Below are 21,890 nucleotides of genomic sequence, written 5' to 3'. Positions count from 1 at the left end.
TGAAAAACCATGGGGACATCACACAATCTTTCTCATGCCAACACTGATCTTAAACCATTTACTTAGATGCCCGCCTACTCTAACACATGATTCACTTCCATCATAAAAGCTCTCAAAAGCTTATCACCTACATCATGCACATGCAAAACCTTCCATTATCCTTCTCTGTTTACCTTGTCGTATGGTTTTATCCAGGTCCGTAAATACCATAAATACCTTACAGTTTTTCTCTACTATCTGTCTACCAATAATTGCAAATACACTATTTGACTGACACATCGTCTACCACTTCTAACGCCACCCTGTTCATCACTCACCAGGCCTTTTGATATACCCCTTATTTTCTCTAAGATTATTTTTTCATATACCAGTACCTTTCCTATAACACTCAAGAGACTCATGCCATGGTAATTTACTCATCTTTATTCTTGTATGAGGATACAATCATAGCCTTTTTCTGCTCAGCTAGTAGGTGGTGGCGACCATCATCCACTCACTTGATGTAATGCTGCCCATTTCTTCCTTAGCCTTTATCATTCTTTTTCTGTGCCTGCCCTCCTCTCTTCCTATTTCTCCCATCTTTCCAGTCACTTTATTACTTTTCTTTCCTTTACAGGTGGCTTTACATTGAGTGACAAGCCAAATGGTTTCCTGTATGCCAAGAAACCATTTACAACGCTGGGTGGTAACCATATAACCAAACCATACGTGCTCCCTATGTGTCAACAAGTGGGTTGGTGGAGGGTTAATGCCCCTCCCCGTAAAACAAACAACTCAAAGTCAAATGGCCACCCCTTACGGGATTGTGGTGTCTGGCAATAGATAGACAGATAGATAAATAGTACAATTTCCTGCACCCAAACCTTCTTACAAATATCTAACAACAATTTCATTCCACTCTCCAACACACTTAACTCATCTCTGCAAAATACTTCTTTCCCATTTTTCAGCCACGTCACAGTATTTTTCACTCTGCCAACGTCACATTTCCTGGCACCACATTCCTTCTCTGCACCTCTCCAAAATCAATCATGTTTACAGCTACTCTGCTCTCACCATTCCTATGCATCAGCCTTTCAAAGCATTCTTTCCATCTGCTCCTTCCTTAACTTCCATTGGTAAGTAATCTTCCACTTTCATCTCTCATGCTTTTACACTTCTTTCTACTTTCACTTCTACATTTTTGCACCTCTTTCCGGAGCAATTTCCCATTTTCAAAGTAATTTGTATTCATTTTTCTTTCAAGATCATCATTCACCCCCTTTTTCCTCTCCACTATACAGTGGTCCCTTGCATTCAGTGATTTAATTAGTCTGGTAAAATCATCACTAAGTGCAAAATCATTAAATATGAAGTGTATTTTACATGGGTAAAAAAATCAGTTAGTCTGCACTCATCCTCCTAGTCAACCTTTTGACTCCCCGATTTCCTACTTTAAGTGCTGAAAATGAAACAGTGTATTGGCAATACATTATACTGTACAGATACAGTACTGTATGGTTATACATCTACTCACCAGTGAAAAACACCAAGTGCTCGGCACTGTGATAAAAAAAAAGCACCCAAGGTCGCCAGACACTTGCAACAATGATAACAATGGCAGTTTGGTGGCAGATGGGCAAGGCATTTCACATCCCACAACGCTAAACATGTAAGACAATCACTAAATGCACGGGATTGGTACCTTTTCTAACCTATCGCTAAACGCAAAATTTGCTAACTTGAAACATGCTAAACACGAGGGACCACTGTAGTCAGTTTCAGGGAGTCTGACACACTGATTTTGCCAGCTGAGAACAGGTGGAATTGGTAGCACTGTCTGATGCTCTCGGGCAGTGATTGGTCAATTTCCCTTGTGTTTGAACGTGCTCAAATTGACTTTGTACTCCAACCAAAACTCATTTGTTAGATACAGGATTTTACAGATACACATTAAAGCAGTATCTTTAATGATAAACAAGTGCCTTTTAAATTATCAGAGATAACCCTTAACGACACTGATAACAAAACTAAGTACCGGTAAAGTCTCAACTGGACACATACGGACACAGTTAGTGACTGTGGCGGGAATTCAGACATTCAGAGCAAGGTGGTCCCGAGGTCCCGCGAAGGCTCGAATGTTTTTCCCACCACTACTACACAGTGTCACAGTCTACAGTCTACACCATGCCCTTCAATATCTCATCTACTAATATACAACCTTACCCTAGATATGCTTAGCTCATTTTCTAATAATTATGATTTGTGTAAGCACATACCCATTCACCTCACTGGGGCCAATACATGCCATTCTCAATATACTGTATACACACATTTTCAGTACTTTCATAGGTAACAGTAGCTTTAAAATTCTGCATTTATGTTTGTATTCATAGTCAGATTCAGTCAAATAAATTCTTACATTAATAAGTTAGGTGTTTGGTTTTCCTGAACATTTTCATAGTATCATAGGACACAGACTGACAGACAGACAGACACTCTATCCCTGGCCACCATGCACCCTCTCCTCAAGCATGATATATCTCTGTTCCCTCGACTGAGAGGAGCCAGGAAAGTAATGGATTACATCAGTGCAGAATGAACCAAATTTTCGTTAATGTGGAAAAAAGGAGAGTAATATAAAAGCAAACCCCATGAGAAAATAATAGTTGAACTATGCTGGTATAATAAAACCGTGTGTAGTGTGAACAAAATTAAACATACTGAAATGACAACTTAAACAAATAAATCAGTTTGTCCATATGCGCCCAGTTGCAACTTTACTTAGTTTTGTTAACAGTGTCCTTCAGGTTTATCTCTAATACTTCAAAAGGCACATATTTATCATTAAAAATATAAATGCTTTAATCTGTATCTGTATAATCCGGTATCTTACAAATAAATGAGGGCTTTGGTTGGAATACAAAGTCAATTTGGTGCACATTCAAACACAACAGGAATTGACCAATCACCGCCCAAGAGCATCACGTAGTGTTACCAATTCCACCTATCCTCAGCTGACAAAATCAGTGCATCAGACTCGCTGAAACCAACTATAGTCTCTTCACATGTTTCTCACCCTCAATGTATTCTCCAATTCCACCTATCCTCAGCTGACAAAATCAGTGCATCAGACTCGCTGAAACCAACTATAGTCTCTTCACATGTTTCTCACCCTCAATGTATTCTCTTCTTTGATTATATTGTAATCCCTTTCCTGCCTCCACTTTAGTCACTTCATCCTTCCTCCAATCTTCTTTCAACCTGTTCATCCCACCACACTGTACCTTTCTTCTAGGCTAACCTTGCAAAACCACACAGTCCTTTGGCATTTCAAACTAAACATTCCTTATGTTCATTCCACAAGTTATTCAGATCCATTTGCTCCCAATTCACTGACTCCAAGTTTTCACATTCTTTTGCCTGATATTCATCTGCCACTTTCTTGTTTCACAACTTCTCCACATTCAGTCTTTCACTCTGATTGCTCAACTTTCTCTTTATCCAACTCACTCCTCTCACATTAACCTTGCATACACAACCATATGACCAGACAGACCTCCACACAGCCCTTTCACCATTCTCATATCAGCAACACTCCCAAGCATCATTCTCTTTATAGGCACATAATCAATCAGGCTTTGTTCAGTACGGTCTCTGTTCCCTCTGTACCATGTACATTTCTGTGCATCTTTGTGCTTAAAAAATTAATTACAAATGCATAAATTCCTTCCTGATACATGCCATTCCACTGCCTTGTGTCATCTTTCTCCCCTGGTATCCATAATGACCCATTATATCATTTACATGACCAGTGTCAGCTCTCCCAGTCAGGTCACCCATCACAAACATTTTATAACTCCTGGGCATCTGTCCTATTACTTCATCCAGCTGATTCCAGAACCTTTCTCTTTTTGCCTCAGCCTATTGTCACAAAGCAAACATGCAACAATCAATACCACTTTCACCTTCCTGAACTGGAATCTGACATACATACATACATCTCAACCTGACATGATATTTCATTTTTCTCTGTCGCTCATCAGTCATCAGCAATGCAATCTGTTCTTTGCATCTTCCTTGCATATTCATATCAAAGCTTACCCATTTCGCATTCTCCCACTCCTCCACTTCATACCTTTTCATCTTTGTTTTACAGTGTCATCCAAGCATACCTAGCACTCTTACAACACATTCAATACTTTCATCTTCCTGCTCTCCTCATTCATGCCTCATACAGTACAAACCTGCCTATTTGGCTGGGGTCCAGGGCAGTTGTACAATATTTGACCCTCCAAGGCCCCCTGAATATTTTCCCATGGTGAAGTGATTTAAAACCAGGGAATTTGGGGGGCACTACCCTGACCAAAGCCCAAGTTTGCATTAAGAGTTCTCCTCCTCCTAGGTGGTGACTGCCTACCAAAGTTAACGAGCTCCACCCACCACACTAAATGGCCTTTAGCTTTGAAGTTCAACTGCAATCTGACAGGTCTTGTTTTCCATCTTATCAGGTGCCTAACCACCCTCCTCACCAGGCAAAACCAGTGGGGTTGCTGGTTTAGCTGCCAACAGCCCAATACAAAACAAGTAGTACTATAGGGTACCAGCAGCAAGATCAATAGACCTAACTTGACATCAACATACAACTCTTTTCCACCTCTCCGCATCCTCCATTCATCTACTCCCCATCCACTCCCTATATGCTTTCTTCTCTTCCACAGCTCATTTCACCTCTTCAATCCACCACGTTGTCCCTTTCACTCCCTTGTGTCTTCTCTTCACTTCACACATTACCTCACATGATGCACAAAATTCTGTGAATATCCTACATGTATTTTCCACCACTTCCATCTGCTCCAAATCAGTATCTATCCAGTTACTCCTCCACTTCTCATATGTACTGAGCTCTGCCTTTTCTTCTTCCTCCTGTTTCCTTCTATTCTCTTAGCAGGAACTGCTTCTTCCTGTCTTCCACTACTTCTGTTCACCCAATGCTTTTGCACCTTCATCTCTGCCACTACTATACAAGGTCTGTTCAGAAAGTATCCGACCTTGAGTCTGTTCAGAAAGTATCTGACCTTAGGCACTAAAAAAAATAAATAAATTACTAACCTGTTGAGCTAGAACACTAATCCACCTCAAAAAGGACCCCTTCTGACCTCATGATTTCCCATGACCATACTGCAGACTTTCTTCATATTTTCAACACTCCTGCTTGTTGATGGCCTCCCAGGACGTGGATCACTCTCGACAGACATTCGGCCATTCTTGAAGCGATTGTATCACTCCTTTATTTGCATTACCCCCATGGCTTCATTCCCCAAAACTTGCTGGATCATCCTGATTATTTCAACTTGGGTATCACCTAGTTTTTGGCAAAATTTGATGCAGTAACTTTCGACTTTTTCAGTCATTGCGATGTGTGCAGGAACATGATGAGCATAAGGTTTAGGACCATGTACGCAGGCCAACTGACAGCCACTGATTCACTTGTGGTGGCTGGCATTAGTCGTGCATGCAAACAAAAATCCTGCACTATGCTACACAAAAATCCTCCAACTGGCTGGTGAGAAAAAAAATTAGGTCAGATACTTTCTGAACAGATCTGATACAGTGGTCAGACAGTCCACTCCCCCAACCTTTGTACACTCTTGTATTCAGCACAAATCTTCTCATTCGAACATCCACAGATACATATGGTCAATCGCTGCCTTACCTTCATCCAACTCATCTTCCAGCTTCCTTATCACTCGCCACGTATTTCTGTGGATCGTCTTGTTCATGACAATGGTAATGGCTATTACCAAGCCCTTTCCTGCACAAATGTCCACCAGGGCACTTCCATTCCTATTTACATCAGTGGATAAACCCCACTGCCCAACCACTCCATCTGTTTTAACATTCTCCACTTTTGTATTCATATCTTTAACCATAAACCTCATCATCCTTCCCTCCTCTTTTCCACTCTGATGGATCTGTAGCTATTTCTTCTACTGATAAAGCAGAACTCATCACTCAAACTTTCCACTCTAATTCCACCTCTGATGATTCCGGTGCTGTTCCTCCATCACTTTCCTCCATTGACTTCCTCATGGCTTACCTAAAAATTTCTTTAAAATGTCGGGACCAACTGCCTAGCCCCGGGCTCCTACGCTCTTCATGGGGCAATGTAGGATTGGATGATGAATGGATGGATGGATTTTCTGCCATCACTTGTTTCTACTAAAAAGGATATGGGCCTGATCAGGTCCCTCCTGTTGTCCTCAAGAACTGTGTTTCTGTGATTACACCATGCCTAGGTAAACTCTTCTGTCTTTGTCTGCCAACTTGTACCTTTCCTTCTTGCTGGAAGTTTGCTCTCATTCAGCCTGTCCCAAAGATGGGTGACCACTCCCAGCCCTCTAACTACTGGTATCACCAATTGCTTTAACATCCTGTATTTCTCAAGTTTTTGAGTCTATTCTTCATCATCATCATCATCCGGACCTCCTTTCCCACCCTACAGCAGGGTGAGGAGCAGCATTTTAAAGACAGCCCAAGTTTGCTCATTCAAATGGGCAACACTTTCATTTACACATCATTCAACACCCAAGAATCCTGGCTCTATCTGATTATGCCAAAAAACTTTCACCACATTCTGTAGCTTCACATAAACGAATCTGATAAAGTCAATCCAAACATTGTCACATTAAAATGAGGTGCCAAGTCTATTCTTAACAATAACATTTTAAAGCACCTTTCCTATCACAACCTTGTATCTGATCGTCAGCACTGGTTCCACCAGGGATGCTCCACTGGCAATCTTTTCACCTACTTCTCAGACTCCTGGTCATCCTCCTTCCGAGACCTTGGCAAAAGCTTTGCCATTGCACTTGACATCTCAAATGCTTTGGATCGAGTCTGGCATATATCTTAATTTTCCAAACTGCCCTCTTATGATTTCTATCCTTCCTTCTGAGCCTTAATCTCTAGCTTCCTTATTGGTCATTCTATAGCTGCTGTTGTAGACAGCCACCATTCTTCTCCTAGAGCTATCAATAGTGGTGTTCCTCAGGGCTCTGCCCTATCATCAACCCTCTTCCTCCTATTCATGGATGACCTTCTAAGCTGTACATCTGACCCTATCCACTCATACGCTGATGACTCCAGCCTTTACCTTTCCATTTGCTTCCCACTGCACCAATCATAGAGGGATGAGGCTATAGCATTTCTAATGTCTGACTTGGCTCATATCTCTGACTGGCATAAAAGTAATTTTGTCACTATTAGTGCATCAAAAACTCAAATCTTACAACTTTCAACCTGGCAAAATCTTCTGCTGGAGTATCCTCTAATTCTTAACAATATCCAACTCCATCCTGCATCATCATTAAACATACTTGGGGTTTCATTCTCTCAGGATTTATCTTGGAAAGATCATATTACCTCTCGTATAAAATCTACTTTCAAGGGATTAGCGTGCTAAGCTGATTCCATGCATTTCTTACCCCTGCACAGTTGTTGACTTTATACGCGGGTTTTATTCGCCCCTCTATAGGGACAACTCTCATGTGTGGGGAGGCTCTCCACATACAGCTCTTCGCAACAAGGTGGAGTCAAAGTCTTTTCATCTCATTAACTCTCCTCCTCTTACTGGGTCCCTTCAAACTCTGTCTCTTCATCACACGGTTGCATCTTTATCTCTTTTCTATCACTACTTCGGCAGTCTCCCCTCCTCTGAACTGTCTGCTTGGATCCCTCCCCCACTACAGTGGGCGCGTAGCATCCATTTGGCAACAAACCCTCATCCCTTTTTTGTCAAACTCTCTAATGCAAGAGTTAACCATTACTCCCTGTCTTTCATGTAGTCAGTTCTGGAACTGTCTCCCTCTGTCTGTATTTCCTACTGCCTATGATCTCCAGTCTTGCAAACACAGTGTGTCCAGGCATTTCACAATGAATGGATCTTGAGTTTGGTCCTCCATTTTCTTGTTTTTGTTTTTTCTTGGTGGGAACAATCTTGCGGGCTCCTGGCCTTTGGTTCGTTCCTTCTTGCATTTAAAAAAAAATCACTTTCCTCAAACTTCTCCATGGAAACTTCCACATTTGTCCAAAACTCATTATTCACTCTGTGCACTCTGTCCTCTGTTGGGGTATACACACAAACAACCGCCCACACTTGTATTCTTACTTCCACTCTTACCCATACAATCCTTGAGCCACCTGATGCATACTCCCTTATGCTCACTCTCCACCTCTTGCACACAGTAAAACAATGCATGCACCCTCCTTTGCCTTCTCATTCTCATTCACTTCAGCACATATATCCAGTCCATACTCCCACTCTCTCTCACACTCACCTCACCATCTGGTCTCAGTCATTCTACATACAGAATATCTGATTTTGCATCCTTAAGCACCTGCAAAATTCTTTCTTTCACCTCATCATTTGCACTTGCCACATTCCATTTTGCCATCCTTAATGTGTCAAGGACTCACCAGAAGATAAACTCGAGGAAGAAGTTTGTACAGACAGCACTGAGAGATCTGCGAACCATTAGCCACACCACCATAATGAGCCAGTGAACTGCACATCCCAGCACCAGCCACAGTCGGAACACTGAAGCAAACACTACCATTGCCAACACTCGGGCCGCTGAGAGAAGGATAAGATTGTTATTTGCTATTTTGTCTAGAAACTCAAGGGTGACTGGTGGGATAAAAAAAGTTAGAGTACCCGGTAATACTATGTGGCCAAGTTGGGGAAGTAAGACTAGGCTCTGTGGAATACTGCTTACAAGTGGGAGATTTTGAGCACTGAAGCTGGGTGAAAGGGCAAGACAGAGAGTATGGCGGTCATATAAGCTGCAGGACGCTGTCTGTCTGAATTTGCCAATGTAAGACTGGCTGCTTACACCACGCTAGGGAGAGCTGATCATTATCTAAGCAAGAATTTACAAACTACTTATACAGTTTAAAAGAATTAGGTAATATATGACTGAGTGCTAATGTCTGGCAACATTCCTGTTAAATGTACGCATATACTGCTAAACAGGGCAATAACTGAAAAAATAAGGTAACTATCATACATTCCTTGTATACTGCAGTGACCAAATAACAGAATTTGACAGTTTAAAGATACTGAAGATAAAACACAGTAAGAAGGTACTGTTGTTTGCAGATGATACTGTGTTGTTGAGTGAAGACGAAGGGGAGCTGCAAGGCTTGGTTGATGAGTTTGAGAGAGTGTGTAAGAAACGGAATCTAAAAGTGAATGTAGGGAAGAGTAAAGTGATGGTCTTTGAGAGAGGTGAAGTCAGTGAATGTACAGCGAGGTTGGATGGTGAGGAATTGGAAATTGTGAGTACGTTTAAGTACTTGGGTAGTGTGATGAGTAAGGATGGAGGTTTGGAGGGTGAAGTGCTTGAAAGGGTACAGCAGGGAAGAAAGGTTGCTGGTTCCTTGAAAGCAGTGATAAGAAACAGGGAAGTGAGCATGGAAGTGAAAAAGTTACTACATGACAGTACTGTATCGTGATACCAACTCTAATGTACGGAAGTGAAGCTTGGACGTTGTTGGAAGGACACAAGTCAAGAGTGAGAGCAGTGGAAATGAGTTATTTAAGAGGAGCCTGTGGAGTCACATGGAGAGACAGGCTGACGAATGAGGATATAAAGGAGCGTTGTGGTGTTGATGTGGATGTGATAGGAAGCGTTATGAGGAACACACTGAGGTGGTTTGGCCATGTGGAGAGGATGGAGGGTGAAAGACTGACGAAGAGAGTATATGTGAGTGAGGTGGAGGGGGAAAGAGGGAGGGGGAGGCTGAGGATGAGATGGAGGGATGGGGTGGAGAGGTATATGAGAGAGGGGGGTGTGAGCTGGGAGCAGGGGAGTGAAATGGCGGGGGACAGGGCGACTTGGAGGCGATTTGTTTGTGGCCACCCCAAACGGGATTGAGGCGTCTGGCAATAGATAGATAGATAGATAGAAGAAGGTACAATATTGGGTGGGTACATACCAATGCTGAAGAGGTGCCAGAGGAGCAGAACAACTGTGCCCAACAAAGATATGTTTTCCTTTTCAATGCTGGTGAACCGAGTGCCACGAGCGTAAGCTGTCACACCCCATGCCAGACTCACCAATGATGTTATACACCCACACCCCAGCAATACCTCTGAGGACCAAACAGCAAAATCACAATCTCACACTTTAAAGAACAATCAAAGACTGCGCTTTATTACACTAACAATGGTGCAAATATGTCTGAGAGAATTATCAATGGAAAACAGGGCTCAGGTGATAAACAAGACATGACTGAACAGAAAACTATATACTTCATGACACTCAAGAGCTTTGTCTAACAATAGTTATATGGTAAGTACCAAGTGCATATATACCATACTGTAACTGTATTAATCATTTTACTCAAACTCCCATACGATGATTTTGCTCAGTTTAGGATAGCCACCTATTAGTGAAAGGGGCTATAAAGTCAACATCTAGCTCTTCCAGATCAAGAAGTTTCCCCTAAGTTGAATAAAGTTCTTGGGAGATGGCAAGAAGAAACTCAAGAACACATCACCTGACTGAAGGGATTGAAAGCTCCAGTAATCCTTAAGAGTTAAAACATCCACTTCCAAAATGCAATCCTCATACTGACAAGAACTGGCAGTAGATATACTCAACAAAGGTCTTAACGTAGTTAAGTGAATTCAAAACCTAAATGGCAGAGTTGTTCCACTTTACGGTAATTCCTCATTTAACACACTTCCACTTAAAACATTTTTCACAATACAGTAGAGCTACTACAACAGAAACAATTTTCACATAACATCCCATGGTTTATTACTAAACAGTCTGAAAGTGCATGAACGATACAGTTCATACTGGCACTTCAACACTTACTTTTTATTTTTTTTTAACTTCTGATGGAATATACCATTTGAGACAAACAGATACACCCAATTACAACAATAAACATATGAGGCGCTGAGTGGAATAACCTTTCGTGCGCCAAACATAAAAAATGGGAAAAAAATGCTGTTAAAGTTTGTTTACTTTCAAAATGCCGTATCTTTTCAACCGATAAAGATATCCTGGTGATTTTTTGTTCAAATGTAGCTGAAAACACCTGCTTGCACGTTGGAGTATGTAAATCAATGGCATTTTGAAAGAACAATACATTAACAGCATCTTTCTCCTCTTGCCTGACAACAATGAATTGCATTTTCCCCAAAATGATTGTTATTGCAAGCCAACTTTATGATGTATGCATGTACTTTCACAATATCCATTAATATAGCACAAAACCAGCACAAAAAAATAAAATATGGCTAAGAAAATCTGTCCGTACCATACTGCTGCCCATACTGTTGACCTTGAACACTCATAGTTACGTTTTTCTCCCACAATATTATTTGGTGGTAGGTGAGGGTGCTTACCATCCACTCACTCTATGTAGTGCTGCTCTCGGGTGTCTGCCCTTTCCTCTCTTCCATCCTTCTTTCCTTCCATCCTCTTCTGTCTTTCTTTCGTTCATTCTTTCCTTGTCCTTCTGCCTACAGGTGACTTTGCACTCCCTCTTCTGTCTTTCTTTCCTTCATTCTTTCCTTTTTCTTCTGCCTGTGGGTGACTCTACACTGAGCGACAAGCTAAATGGTTTCCTGTACACCAGGAAACCATTTACTACGTTGGGTGGTAACCATATAACCAAATTTTGGCACTTGGTGGTTTAGTGGGTAATTATTGTGCTCCAATCGGATTGAGCCGGTGAAGGTTTGTATCCAAGGGGTGGTTGGGGTTGATTGCTCATGAAGTGCCACTCAGCGATGAGTGAGGCTGGTCACTCTCATCTTAAATGTTGAGACCAGCTGCCTAGCCCCGGGGTCCTATGCTCCTCATGGGGCAATGTAGGATTGGATGATGGATGGATGGATGAATATTGTTATTCTAAAACCATAATAAAAAATAATAAACAATGTTATAAGAATAATAGCACTTACGTCCTCAAAAATATTGGATGTAATGATTGACCAGCAACTCAGCGCGTGGTGGCCTGTGGCGCTTGAGTGGTTATTACTCGCATTCTGGGACTTCCCCCACATGGAGCTGACAAAAGATGCGTGTCTTAACGTGAATACATAAGAAAAATCGACCCTATTACCAGTGGAATAACTGAGCCTGATGTTAATTTCCAAGGTTCAGGACCTGGGGAAGACAATGCTAAGCTACAACGATTTTCTGACTGGATTATTCAGGCTAAAATGGACCTAATGTCCACCTAGCAGAGTATAAACACCTTCGTGTGCAACACAGTCAGTCAGTACCCTCTATAAAATGGGATTTTCACCCTTATTAGGGGCATTTTGTCACATGAGTCATTATTGTACTAGTAGAAGAGGGTTTGGGGAATACGTTGGTGTACTTAACTACAAAATGGCCGCTGTGGCGGACATGAGGTTATTCCACTCAGCGCCACTTATGCTGTTATGCTGTGCAAATCGCGAGCTTCAATATGATTTCTTAATTTCTGATACGAAAATCAAAGGAACTTGGATTAACAACATGAAAAACTGGACCATAGCACTCTCTTAACCGACAGCATGCAAACTACCTGACATAAGTCAGCTCTAGGGGGCTGCCACTTAATTCATATGAGTGGGATTTTTAATACTGCACCACAAATTTTCCCTTATGAGAAGCATGATGCAATTTTTGTGGGACACTTTGCTATCTATACTTCACATCCCCACCTTCAAGGCTGAGCCCCAAAACAAACGAACGGTAGGTCCTAGCCCAGAAACGAGTGAACAGAAGCTCCTGGCCCAGAAACAAACAAACAGTAGCTCCTTGCCATGAAACAAATGAACAGTAGCTCCTAAGAACAAATTTATGCATATCCTGATCCATTTTCCACAGAACTGGGACCCAAGGGCTCAGACCTGCCTCGAAAAAATGGTCAATGATGCAAAAATTGAATGCAAGGCTGATGGTGGCTAATGGAAGAGAAAGAATGATGGAATAAATTATCAAAAGTGGCACCACGCTCAAGGCTGATGGTGGCTAAGGAAAGAGAAAGAATGATGGAATAAATTATCAAAAGTGGCACCACACTCAAGTTATGGCTACCTGAACTGACTGACAACACCCTCAGGCTGACAGGAATGATACAGTAGTTGCCAGTTTCTTGTCAACTATGAAATTTCCAACCAAAATAACTCTAACTATGGTGAGCTGGGTAAAAATATACCATAGTACTGTATTCCAAGGGCAGATGTATCATATCATTTCCAAGACAATGATGTACATCTGAAGTCATACTGTAATACAGCAGCCACTAAACTGGCCATACTGCCATAACACAGAGCCCGTACTGCAATCCACCTGCCACAGTTAAAGCAATATTCAGTTAACAAGGCAGTTTCTAGAAAAACATCTACAGTGCTAACATGAAATAAGGAATTACTGTACTATACTGCATTGTAATAAAAAATGCGACCAGCTCACCCCATGTTCTGTCATAGATCTCTGAGTCCAAGCCCTGAGTGAGGATGTACAGCTGTAGGACAAGCTGAGGGGCAGCTTCCATGAAACACTCAAACAGTCGTAGCATTCCAGAGTCACCCTCCTCATACAGCATGTATGTGTAGAACTGCTTCTGTCGCAGCCTGTCATCTTCTTTCCAGTACTGCCGGCTCAGGAGGCCATAGTACAATGCATCAATGTACCTGCAAAAAAGATGAACCTATGTTCTGATCATATGTAAGCATGAAAAATTATGGTACACCATATAAAGAGGCAGCATCTACTTACAACAAATGTAGATGGAGTAGTAAAACAGCATCTGTAGATCCAGGCTCATCTGAATGTGAACCCAGTGGAGTGCAAACTGAACCTGCCTTTCTGTAGTCCACCATTCCTCATCTGGAGGATAGGGAGGAAGTTGAGGGACATTTATTGCTGCTGAATAACACAAAAATCTCTGGCAAAGCAGACCCGTTAACCTCAGGCAAGCAACTCATTTTGCCATGTTATAAAGTTTAAATAGAGAGAAAGCCACTATTAGGTGACCAAGGTCGACGCATGCACGCATGTTGTTGGAATGAAACAAAACGAAGCAACCACCTCTGCTGTGCCATCTTGTCAAGTGAACCAATCCTTCCCTGCGGCAGACAGTGTCTCACCATTGCGAGATATGGGGAAAAGCATGGAGGTTTGGTTCCCAGATTGCATATGCGTCTCTCCACCTGGTTAACAGGGGCACCATAGTAGACTCCACATCACCCCGCCACTTGGTTATACGGTTACCAGCCAGCATTGTACTGTAAATAGTTCCCTGGGTTACAGGACACCAACAGGCTTGTAACTCAGCGTACAGCCACTGAAGTGGAAAGCAGAGTAATAAATGGTAACAGGAAGAATTGGGGTAACAGCAAGAGGAGGGATGACACAGAAAGAAAAATAATAAAGATGAAGGAAGAAGCAGGCAGCACATCAAGAGAGATGATGATGGTTGCCACCATCACTAAGGGAACTTTGTATAATTGGGCACCACAGCTGAGCTGCCTAGTTATATTGGTACCACCACAAGAAGGCATCTCTTTCCAGACTGAGTAAAGCTACAGTACAACATACAGTAGAACCTTTATAAATATACACTCGTATATCAGACATTATCGATGATGTGCTAAGCAAATGTACAAAGCTGGGAGTGTGTTGTAACTAGCAAACAATGTCACATCTGATTCTGCTGTTATGATGACTAACCATAGTACTGCATGTGGTGAAAGTGGATAGGACATATAGCTGTTTCCCTGAAAGACAGCATTTCTATCATGCTACATAGTCTGCTCCTCACTCACCAGAGAAGGAGAAATGAGTAAGATGATGCATACTTACAACAATCTCTCTATGAGAACACAGAAATGGATAACCAACCTCAGTTTGAAGGAATTATCTGTCTGTTTACTTACATATACCTCATACTAAAAATTTACCATGGTTGTTGCTGCAAAAACTCTTTAGGGTTCTCTATGAATCTGCGGATGTAGCATATGCCAGTCACTTGGCCGAGATTTCAAAAACAATACATAATCACATAAAGACCATTTCATGTTGGCAGTGGATGCTGGAGCGGCCCTAATGAGAGAGGACAGTGTTTGGAAACCCCCTGTACTGTTGTTTGCTGATGATACTGAGTTGTCAATGAAGACACAGGGGTGCTGCAAGGCTTGGTGAATGAGTTTGGGAGAGTGTGTATGAAATGGAATCTAAAGATGAATGTAAGGAATAGCAAAGTTATGGTCTTCGAGAGAAATGAAGCCACTGAATGTCCAATGAGGTTGGATGAGGAGGAAACGGAAAATGTGAGTGCATTTAAGTACTTGGGTAGTGTGATGAGTAAGGATGGAAGTTTAGAGGGTGAAGTGCTTGAAAGGGTACAACAAGGAAGAAAGGTGGCTGGTTCTTTGAAAGGAGTGATAAGAAACAGGGAAGTGAGCATGGAAGTAAAAAAGGTGCTGCATGACAGTACTTTGATACCAACTCTAACGTACGGAAGTGAAGCATGGACCTTGTTGGACGGACGCAAGTCAAGAGCGAGAGCAGTGGAAATGAGTTATTTGACAGGAGAATGTGGATTCACATGGAAAGACAGACTGACAAATGAGAAGGTGAAGGAGCGTTGTGGCGTGGATGTGGCTGTGACAGAAAGCATTAGGAGAAATAAAATGAGGTGGTTTGGTCATATGGAGAGTATGGAGAGCAGAAGACTGACGAGAAGAGTGTATGTGAGTGAGGTGGAGGGGAGGAGATGGTGGGGGAGGCTAAGTATAAGATGGAGGGATGGAGTGGAGAGATATATGAGAGAGGGGTGGTGTGAGCTAAGAGCAGGGCAGTGAAATGGCAGGGGACAAGGCAACATGGAGGTGATTTGTCTGTGGCCACCCCTCATGGGATTAAGGCATCTGCCAACAGATAGGCAGATAGATAATGACCACTTACTCTACTTAGTGTTTTCTCTTGCACAGTCTCTCACTAACCTCAAGATGGGCCCAAGCTGTAGGACATTAAAGATGATGCGAATGGCCCAACGACAGGGAGAAGTCTTAGGAGCTTCAGGATTCTTGGTATCCTTCACATACCTACGAGACATGTACTGAAGCTTACTATGCTTAGAAGCTATTTACTAGCTACCATTATACTGTTTTCATCATTAACACTGAACATCAAAAAGCTAGAATCCAGACATAAAGTACAGCAAGGCTAAAAACAGTTATGGCAAAGTTTACAAATGTGTTTAACAGTGTCATCAGATAACATGGAACTGTTTATTTTAGATAGTAAAAACCCATATTTCACATCACAATAATATGTGGAAAACAGATTATACATACAAACAATAATGTAGCTACTGTAACAATTTTCCATGTGATACTGGAAGACTGATTCCATTTTGGACTGTATTTACTATAAAGCATTACAGTAAATGATAAATAACCATTATGCAGACTGACACTCTAACTGAGACACTTACCAGTGGAGTGAAAAAATAGTCATGACAACTGATGAAACACATATAAAGAGTGTTGTCAGGGTGAACCATATATAATCCTTGTGATTATAGTGAGTGAAAGCAGTATACATATCCAAGCCCTGAAAGAGAATAATACCATTATCATTAAATCCATACTGAAATTGCATTTACTGTAGTGCAAACCTATACTGAAACATAAAATAATATATATATTCGAAACTAAACTTTTCCTAGATTTTGAAAATGTATTTGTCCGTAATGTGTTATAATTATTTTAATACTCTTCTTTCCTTTTCAGGTGGTTTTACATTAAGTGACAAGCCTAATGATATCCTGTAAGTCAGGGTACTGTTTACAATGCTGGATGGTAACCATACACAGTAACCAACCCATACGTGTTCCCTACGTGTCAACAACTGGGTTGGCAGGGGGTTAGTGCCCCTCCCCATAAAACAGTTAACTCAAAGTCAAACAGCCACCCCTTAACCCCTAAAACGCAGATCGTCGCGTTTGCGACGCTCGGCCAAAAGGACAGGACAGCGGGTCGTCGCATTTGTGATTTTAGTAAATTTTGAATAACCGCGGGCAAGCAGGCTCCAGCTGGTATTGTCTATCAGTACCACCACCCTCTAGCTACAACTAGCATACTTTACCTTTGTACTACTGACCTCAGTTGTTGCCAAATATTGCGTTTTCCCCCCGTCCCCCCCACCACCACGGCCCGGCCAGCCTGGCTGTGATACATGGCAGCGCTCTGAGCGCTCAGAACTGTAAATCTGCGCTCTCCTATCACAAGCAGTTTATGCTACTAGGAAACGCTTGTTTCCCCAGTTGTAACACTAGCTTTTTTTCTCACGGTTTGCCTCTGTTTAGCGTCAGTTTACTGCAGGCTTTCAAAGTGACATTATGGCAAGTTCTAGCTCTTCCCAGTCAGTGCAAGCGGCCGACAGGAACGAGAATAAAGTGGCGGACGTAAGGCAGAATAAAAAGAGCGCTGTGGTGATCTTTTGGGAAGTAATATGATTGAAAATAATGTAGTATACATGTTTTTAGCTGTGAAAATGGAAATGTTTGTTGAGTGACGGGAAGACCGCCGCCACAGTGCATGTCGGCCGTACGCTCCATTGATTTTAGCCTTATTTTCAGTGCTTATTGTACAAATACGGATTCCTAACTACCTTTACGTTGTAGTATAAAGTTTACTGTGACAGAATGAGGCTGTGGTAGAGGGGAAACCGGGTTGCTGGAGGTGTGAAAGTGAAGATTTGGTTACCCAACTTTGCAAGTCTCCACAAGTCCTTGGATAGTCCACGAAGGCTCAACACCTGTCTCTGGAGAAAGCTGAATGTAAGTACTATCTGCCATAAAAAGTATAATGTTCTAGGGTTAATCTCTGATTTTTGGCGAATATTTTCCTACAGGTACTCAGACCGCGCTACAACCCCGCCAATCAGGGGGAAACGACTGTACACAGCCGCGTTTTAGGGGTTAAGCGATTATGGCATCTGGCGATATACGGATATTCAGTTGCACCAGCTGGGGTGAACCAGGCCACAAAATTACAAACTTTGTACTAACATCAGTGGATAAAAACTGTTCACTCTTCAGCGTTATCATGCCAGCACAGTGAACTACAGTATGTATAAGCTAAACCAAATAACCATCTTTTCTTACCACATTATTAAAGCCATTGTGTGATCTAGTTCATGCACATCATGTGGTGAAGTTGGACCACCCATGGACTCATCATTCATTCATTCATTGCCAGACGCCATGTATCCCAGACGGGGTGGCCAAGGGCTTAGAGTTAATTGTTTTACAGGGAGGGCCACTAATCCTCCACCAACCCCACTTGACACGTAGGGAATGCCAACAGCATCTGGTGTTCCCCGGCGGTCACCCATCCAAGTACTAACCAGACCCAACGTTGCTTAACTCAATTTGTTAAATACTGTGCCTATATTAAATAAAGTTTTTTATCAGGATTCATGCTAATGACATTTAGCACACTTTGTTTACGTACTGAAACCACTTGAGGTGATCTTGTAAGTAAAATAAAATATGCAATTAATGACAAAACTTGAAAAGAACTTACTGTAGATTACATCGCTATGTTCTGAAGTTACTTCATTTCGTTCTTACTCTACATTGCTTTCTTTGTTTTCATGAATACTCTGAAGGACGTACTCTTACACACACATATATCTATGCACTAACACAAGCTTGTGCACAAACATGCACACAAGCAAGTGTACACACACACACACACACACACACACACACACACACACACACACACACACACACACACACACATTTGCAATTTTAAAATTTAGTGGTAAAAAAATGAACACAGAGGAAATACCTGTCGATCCAAGTCTGCCTCAGTGAAGTGTAAACACACTAGGGCAAACATGGATCAACAATAGTCTTTCACCATAACAACCACTGTTGTTCTTCATGTTTTTGTATATATTCCACATTAAGTACTGACACTGATAAATATTCAAACACAAATTGAATTACAGTACAGTACCCTTGCATCCAACACATGTTTGTCCAGCACGATTCGCGTCCAGCACGGAGAGCAAAAAATTAGTACGATTTAATATGATTTAAGTACTGTAAAACGGGTGCGTAAACATAACACTGACGGAGCTCCGAGAAGTGGGTGAAATCCGCAGAGTTTGCCTATAGCACGATCACACCTGGTCCAACACAGTCATACTGGACATTCCCGTGACGCTGACAGCCAATCAAAACTTCCGATCAAGTAGAATCCCCCACCCGCTATCATGCCGTGATCATGATGTCGCCCAATGAAAAACACTTCTGCTCTCACGTGATGTTTTGTTTAAATTTCTCCTGCCACAGTGCCATTCAGTCGCATAATTTACATCGGATGGTGCTTTTTTCTCGCTGCATTTTCTGCCCTTGCTACTGCATTTTACCCTGCTCACGATGCCTAGGAAGCCTTCTGAGAACCCCAAGAAGCGGTGGCACCTCCCTCAGGCCACCAAGCTAGAATTCATCGAGAGGCAGAAGAAAGGGGAGAGGAGTTTCAAAGGATTTATGAGGGAGGTTGAGGAGAAGCAGCAGCCATTATCTGCTAGTGACGCCAGCAGCCATCCTCCAGGGACCCAGTAGGACTACCTACAGCCTCGGATATCATCTTCCATTCCCAGCAAGCCCACCAACACTGTCCTAAAAGGTTAGTTATCATTCATAGTACAGTATCATTTATTATAATTACAGTAGTACCAATATATGTATAGGTATACGGTAGGTATTTAGGGTGACTTTTCCTAGGGTTGCGGACATAATTCATTTTTCCCCATAAGCTCTGTTGTTTGTCCAACACGTTTTTGGTCCAACATGGGACCCATACATGACAATATTACCGTGTTGGACGCGAGGGTACCGGTACTGTAATACCTCAATATACGATACCCCTAGATGCAATTCCCCGGCTTAATGATAGCCAAACCCCAGTTTAACAATGGGTTTTGATTTTTTTTTTCCAATTTTGATGATATTTTGACTAAAATTGTGTGTTTAGGTTGATTTATAAACTATTTTTAGACTTAGATTAATGTGTTTTAGCCATAGGTGGGGTGAACATTGTCATTTTAGGGTACAGTTAACTAAGCTTGATTTTTTCCAGACATATATTTGACGATTTTCAGACTTCCTTTGTTGGTTTCAGTGAGTTATTTACTGGTGTTAGGCTTAGGTTAGCTTCCTTGACAGCTGTTAGGCCATTTAGATTGCCTTTAAACTAGTTTTTGGGCTCATTTGGGTGGGTCTGGGGCCTGGTTTGGGGGGAAACCCAAGGCTGGTAAACGCTCCACATTACATGTTAAAAGTACCCCGATATACGATAACCCGCCTAACGATGGAGTTTTACCTAACCAATTACATTGTTAAACTGGGGTATGCCTGTATCTATGACTGATATTATGTTCATAAGAAGAAACTTCACCTAGGTTTTTGAAAAACAAAGTCTGCCATCAAAGATTGTGATGTAAGATAACTTTTACCTGGTTGTGGCCTAGTGGATTGCAGCCTAGCTCTCACCTGAGAGTCCAAGGTTCGATTCCCAGCATAATGGTAATACATGTATACTGGATGATGTTTATTTTTCATAGATTTTACATACATTACTCAAAATTATCTTATCTTGGTAAAACCAACTGCACCAACTTCATACTTACAAACAATACACATAAATGGTTGCTGCTGATGACAGATACTGTACCCAAAATCCTTCAAAAAACTATTTACATAAGGTAGATGTTATTCACGATTAAAATGATCCTGGTCTGGTCCACCCCAGTGGTCCACATGGTCCACTTCACCCAGCCCAGTGCTTTGATAAAATTGGATATTTCAGAGTAACTTGTGCCTAACTATCAATACTGTATATCTGGTTTTATATGTACAGCATTTTTTTTTTTTCATCAACCTGTTCAACAAATAGACACCACCATTTCAAGTGTCTAATTTGCAAAACAGTAACAGAAACTGAAACTACTGCTGTTGGTAATATTCTGGATGTGGAACCCCTTTATTTTGCAGTTTTCTTCAGTTTTGTTCTTTACCAAAGCCCTTTATGTGATTCTTTGAGTACCATATTCACTGAGTGTGTTTTCAAGTCTTTATGCCTTAAATTCTTTTATAAGAGGTGAACAGTGTTTAATATGTGGTCTTTGTTTACAGTCCCCAACAATGCCTAAGAAAAGCAGATGCTATCTTGTGCACCATGGAACTATGGATGCCATCTTGTAACCATTCTTGGCACAAAATTAAAGTACCCTTATTAGTGCTGATTTATCCAAACCTAACCTTAGCTTTTTTTGCAACACAACCCAGCCCAAATAATTAAAGCCTAACCTTACCTAACTTAATTTATCCTAACCTAATCTAACCTATTGCTGTATATGCAAACCTAACCATATTTAACTTAAAATTTAGCAGAATCCACATCACATTTTCGGCAATGGAGCTACGCTTACCTGGTATCTAATGATTTTTTGCCATTTGTTCAAGTATTATAGGCTTTTCTGTCAAAAATAATTTGTTTTCCAGTTGATACCCCGTATCACAAGGGTGGTGGTGATGGTGGGAAAGAGAGTGATTTGCAATACGCTGGGAGAAGGAGGGAAGAGAGAGGGGAGGAAGAGATCAGTAGGATGGAAGTAATGGCAGCAATGAAGAAAGTCAAATTGGGGAAAGCTCCAGGAATTTATGGACTGCGTGATGAAATGCTGATGCATGAGGGGGAGATAGTAGTAGAATGGATATGGAAGATGTGCGGATTGGCCTGGGAGGAAGGTAAAGTCCCGGGGGATTGGAAGTAAGGTACCATATAATTATTTCCCTGTACAAAGGAAAAG

General features: G+C 41.6%; 1 protein-coding gene across 1 annotated transcript in view; it reads right to left on the bottom strand.

The window, feature by feature from the left end:
- LOC145404962 (XK-related protein 6-like) overlaps window positions 1–21,890 on the bottom strand; it is a 63,573-nt gene that overhangs the window by 7,883 nt on the left and 33,800 nt on the right. Inside the window, exons 2-6 of the mRNA XM_080276468.1 lie at window positions 16,495–16,613; window positions 16,001–16,102; window positions 13,467–13,687; window positions 9,979–10,134; window positions 8,458–8,614 (exon numbers count right to left, since the gene is read on the bottom strand). Of these exons, the coding sequence (XP_080132594.1) occupies window positions 8,458–8,614; window positions 9,979–10,134; window positions 13,467–13,687; window positions 16,001–16,102; window positions 16,495–16,613 (755 nt within the window). The remainder of the gene's footprint in view (window positions 1–8,457; window positions 8,615–9,978; window positions 10,135–13,466; window positions 13,688–16,000; window positions 16,103–16,494; window positions 16,614–21,890) is intronic.

Source organism: Coenobita brevimanus, chromosome 65 (genome assembly GCF_032717465.1).
Source record: "Coenobita brevimanus isolate Jiangsu-jjx chromosome 65, ASM3271746v2, whole genome shotgun sequence".
Lineage (NCBI taxonomy): Eukaryota > Metazoa > Arthropoda > Malacostraca > Decapoda > Coenobitidae > Coenobita > Coenobita brevimanus.
The sequence above is the reverse complement of the archived record's forward strand: the minus strand, read 5'-3'. Positions and strand labels throughout refer to the sequence as shown.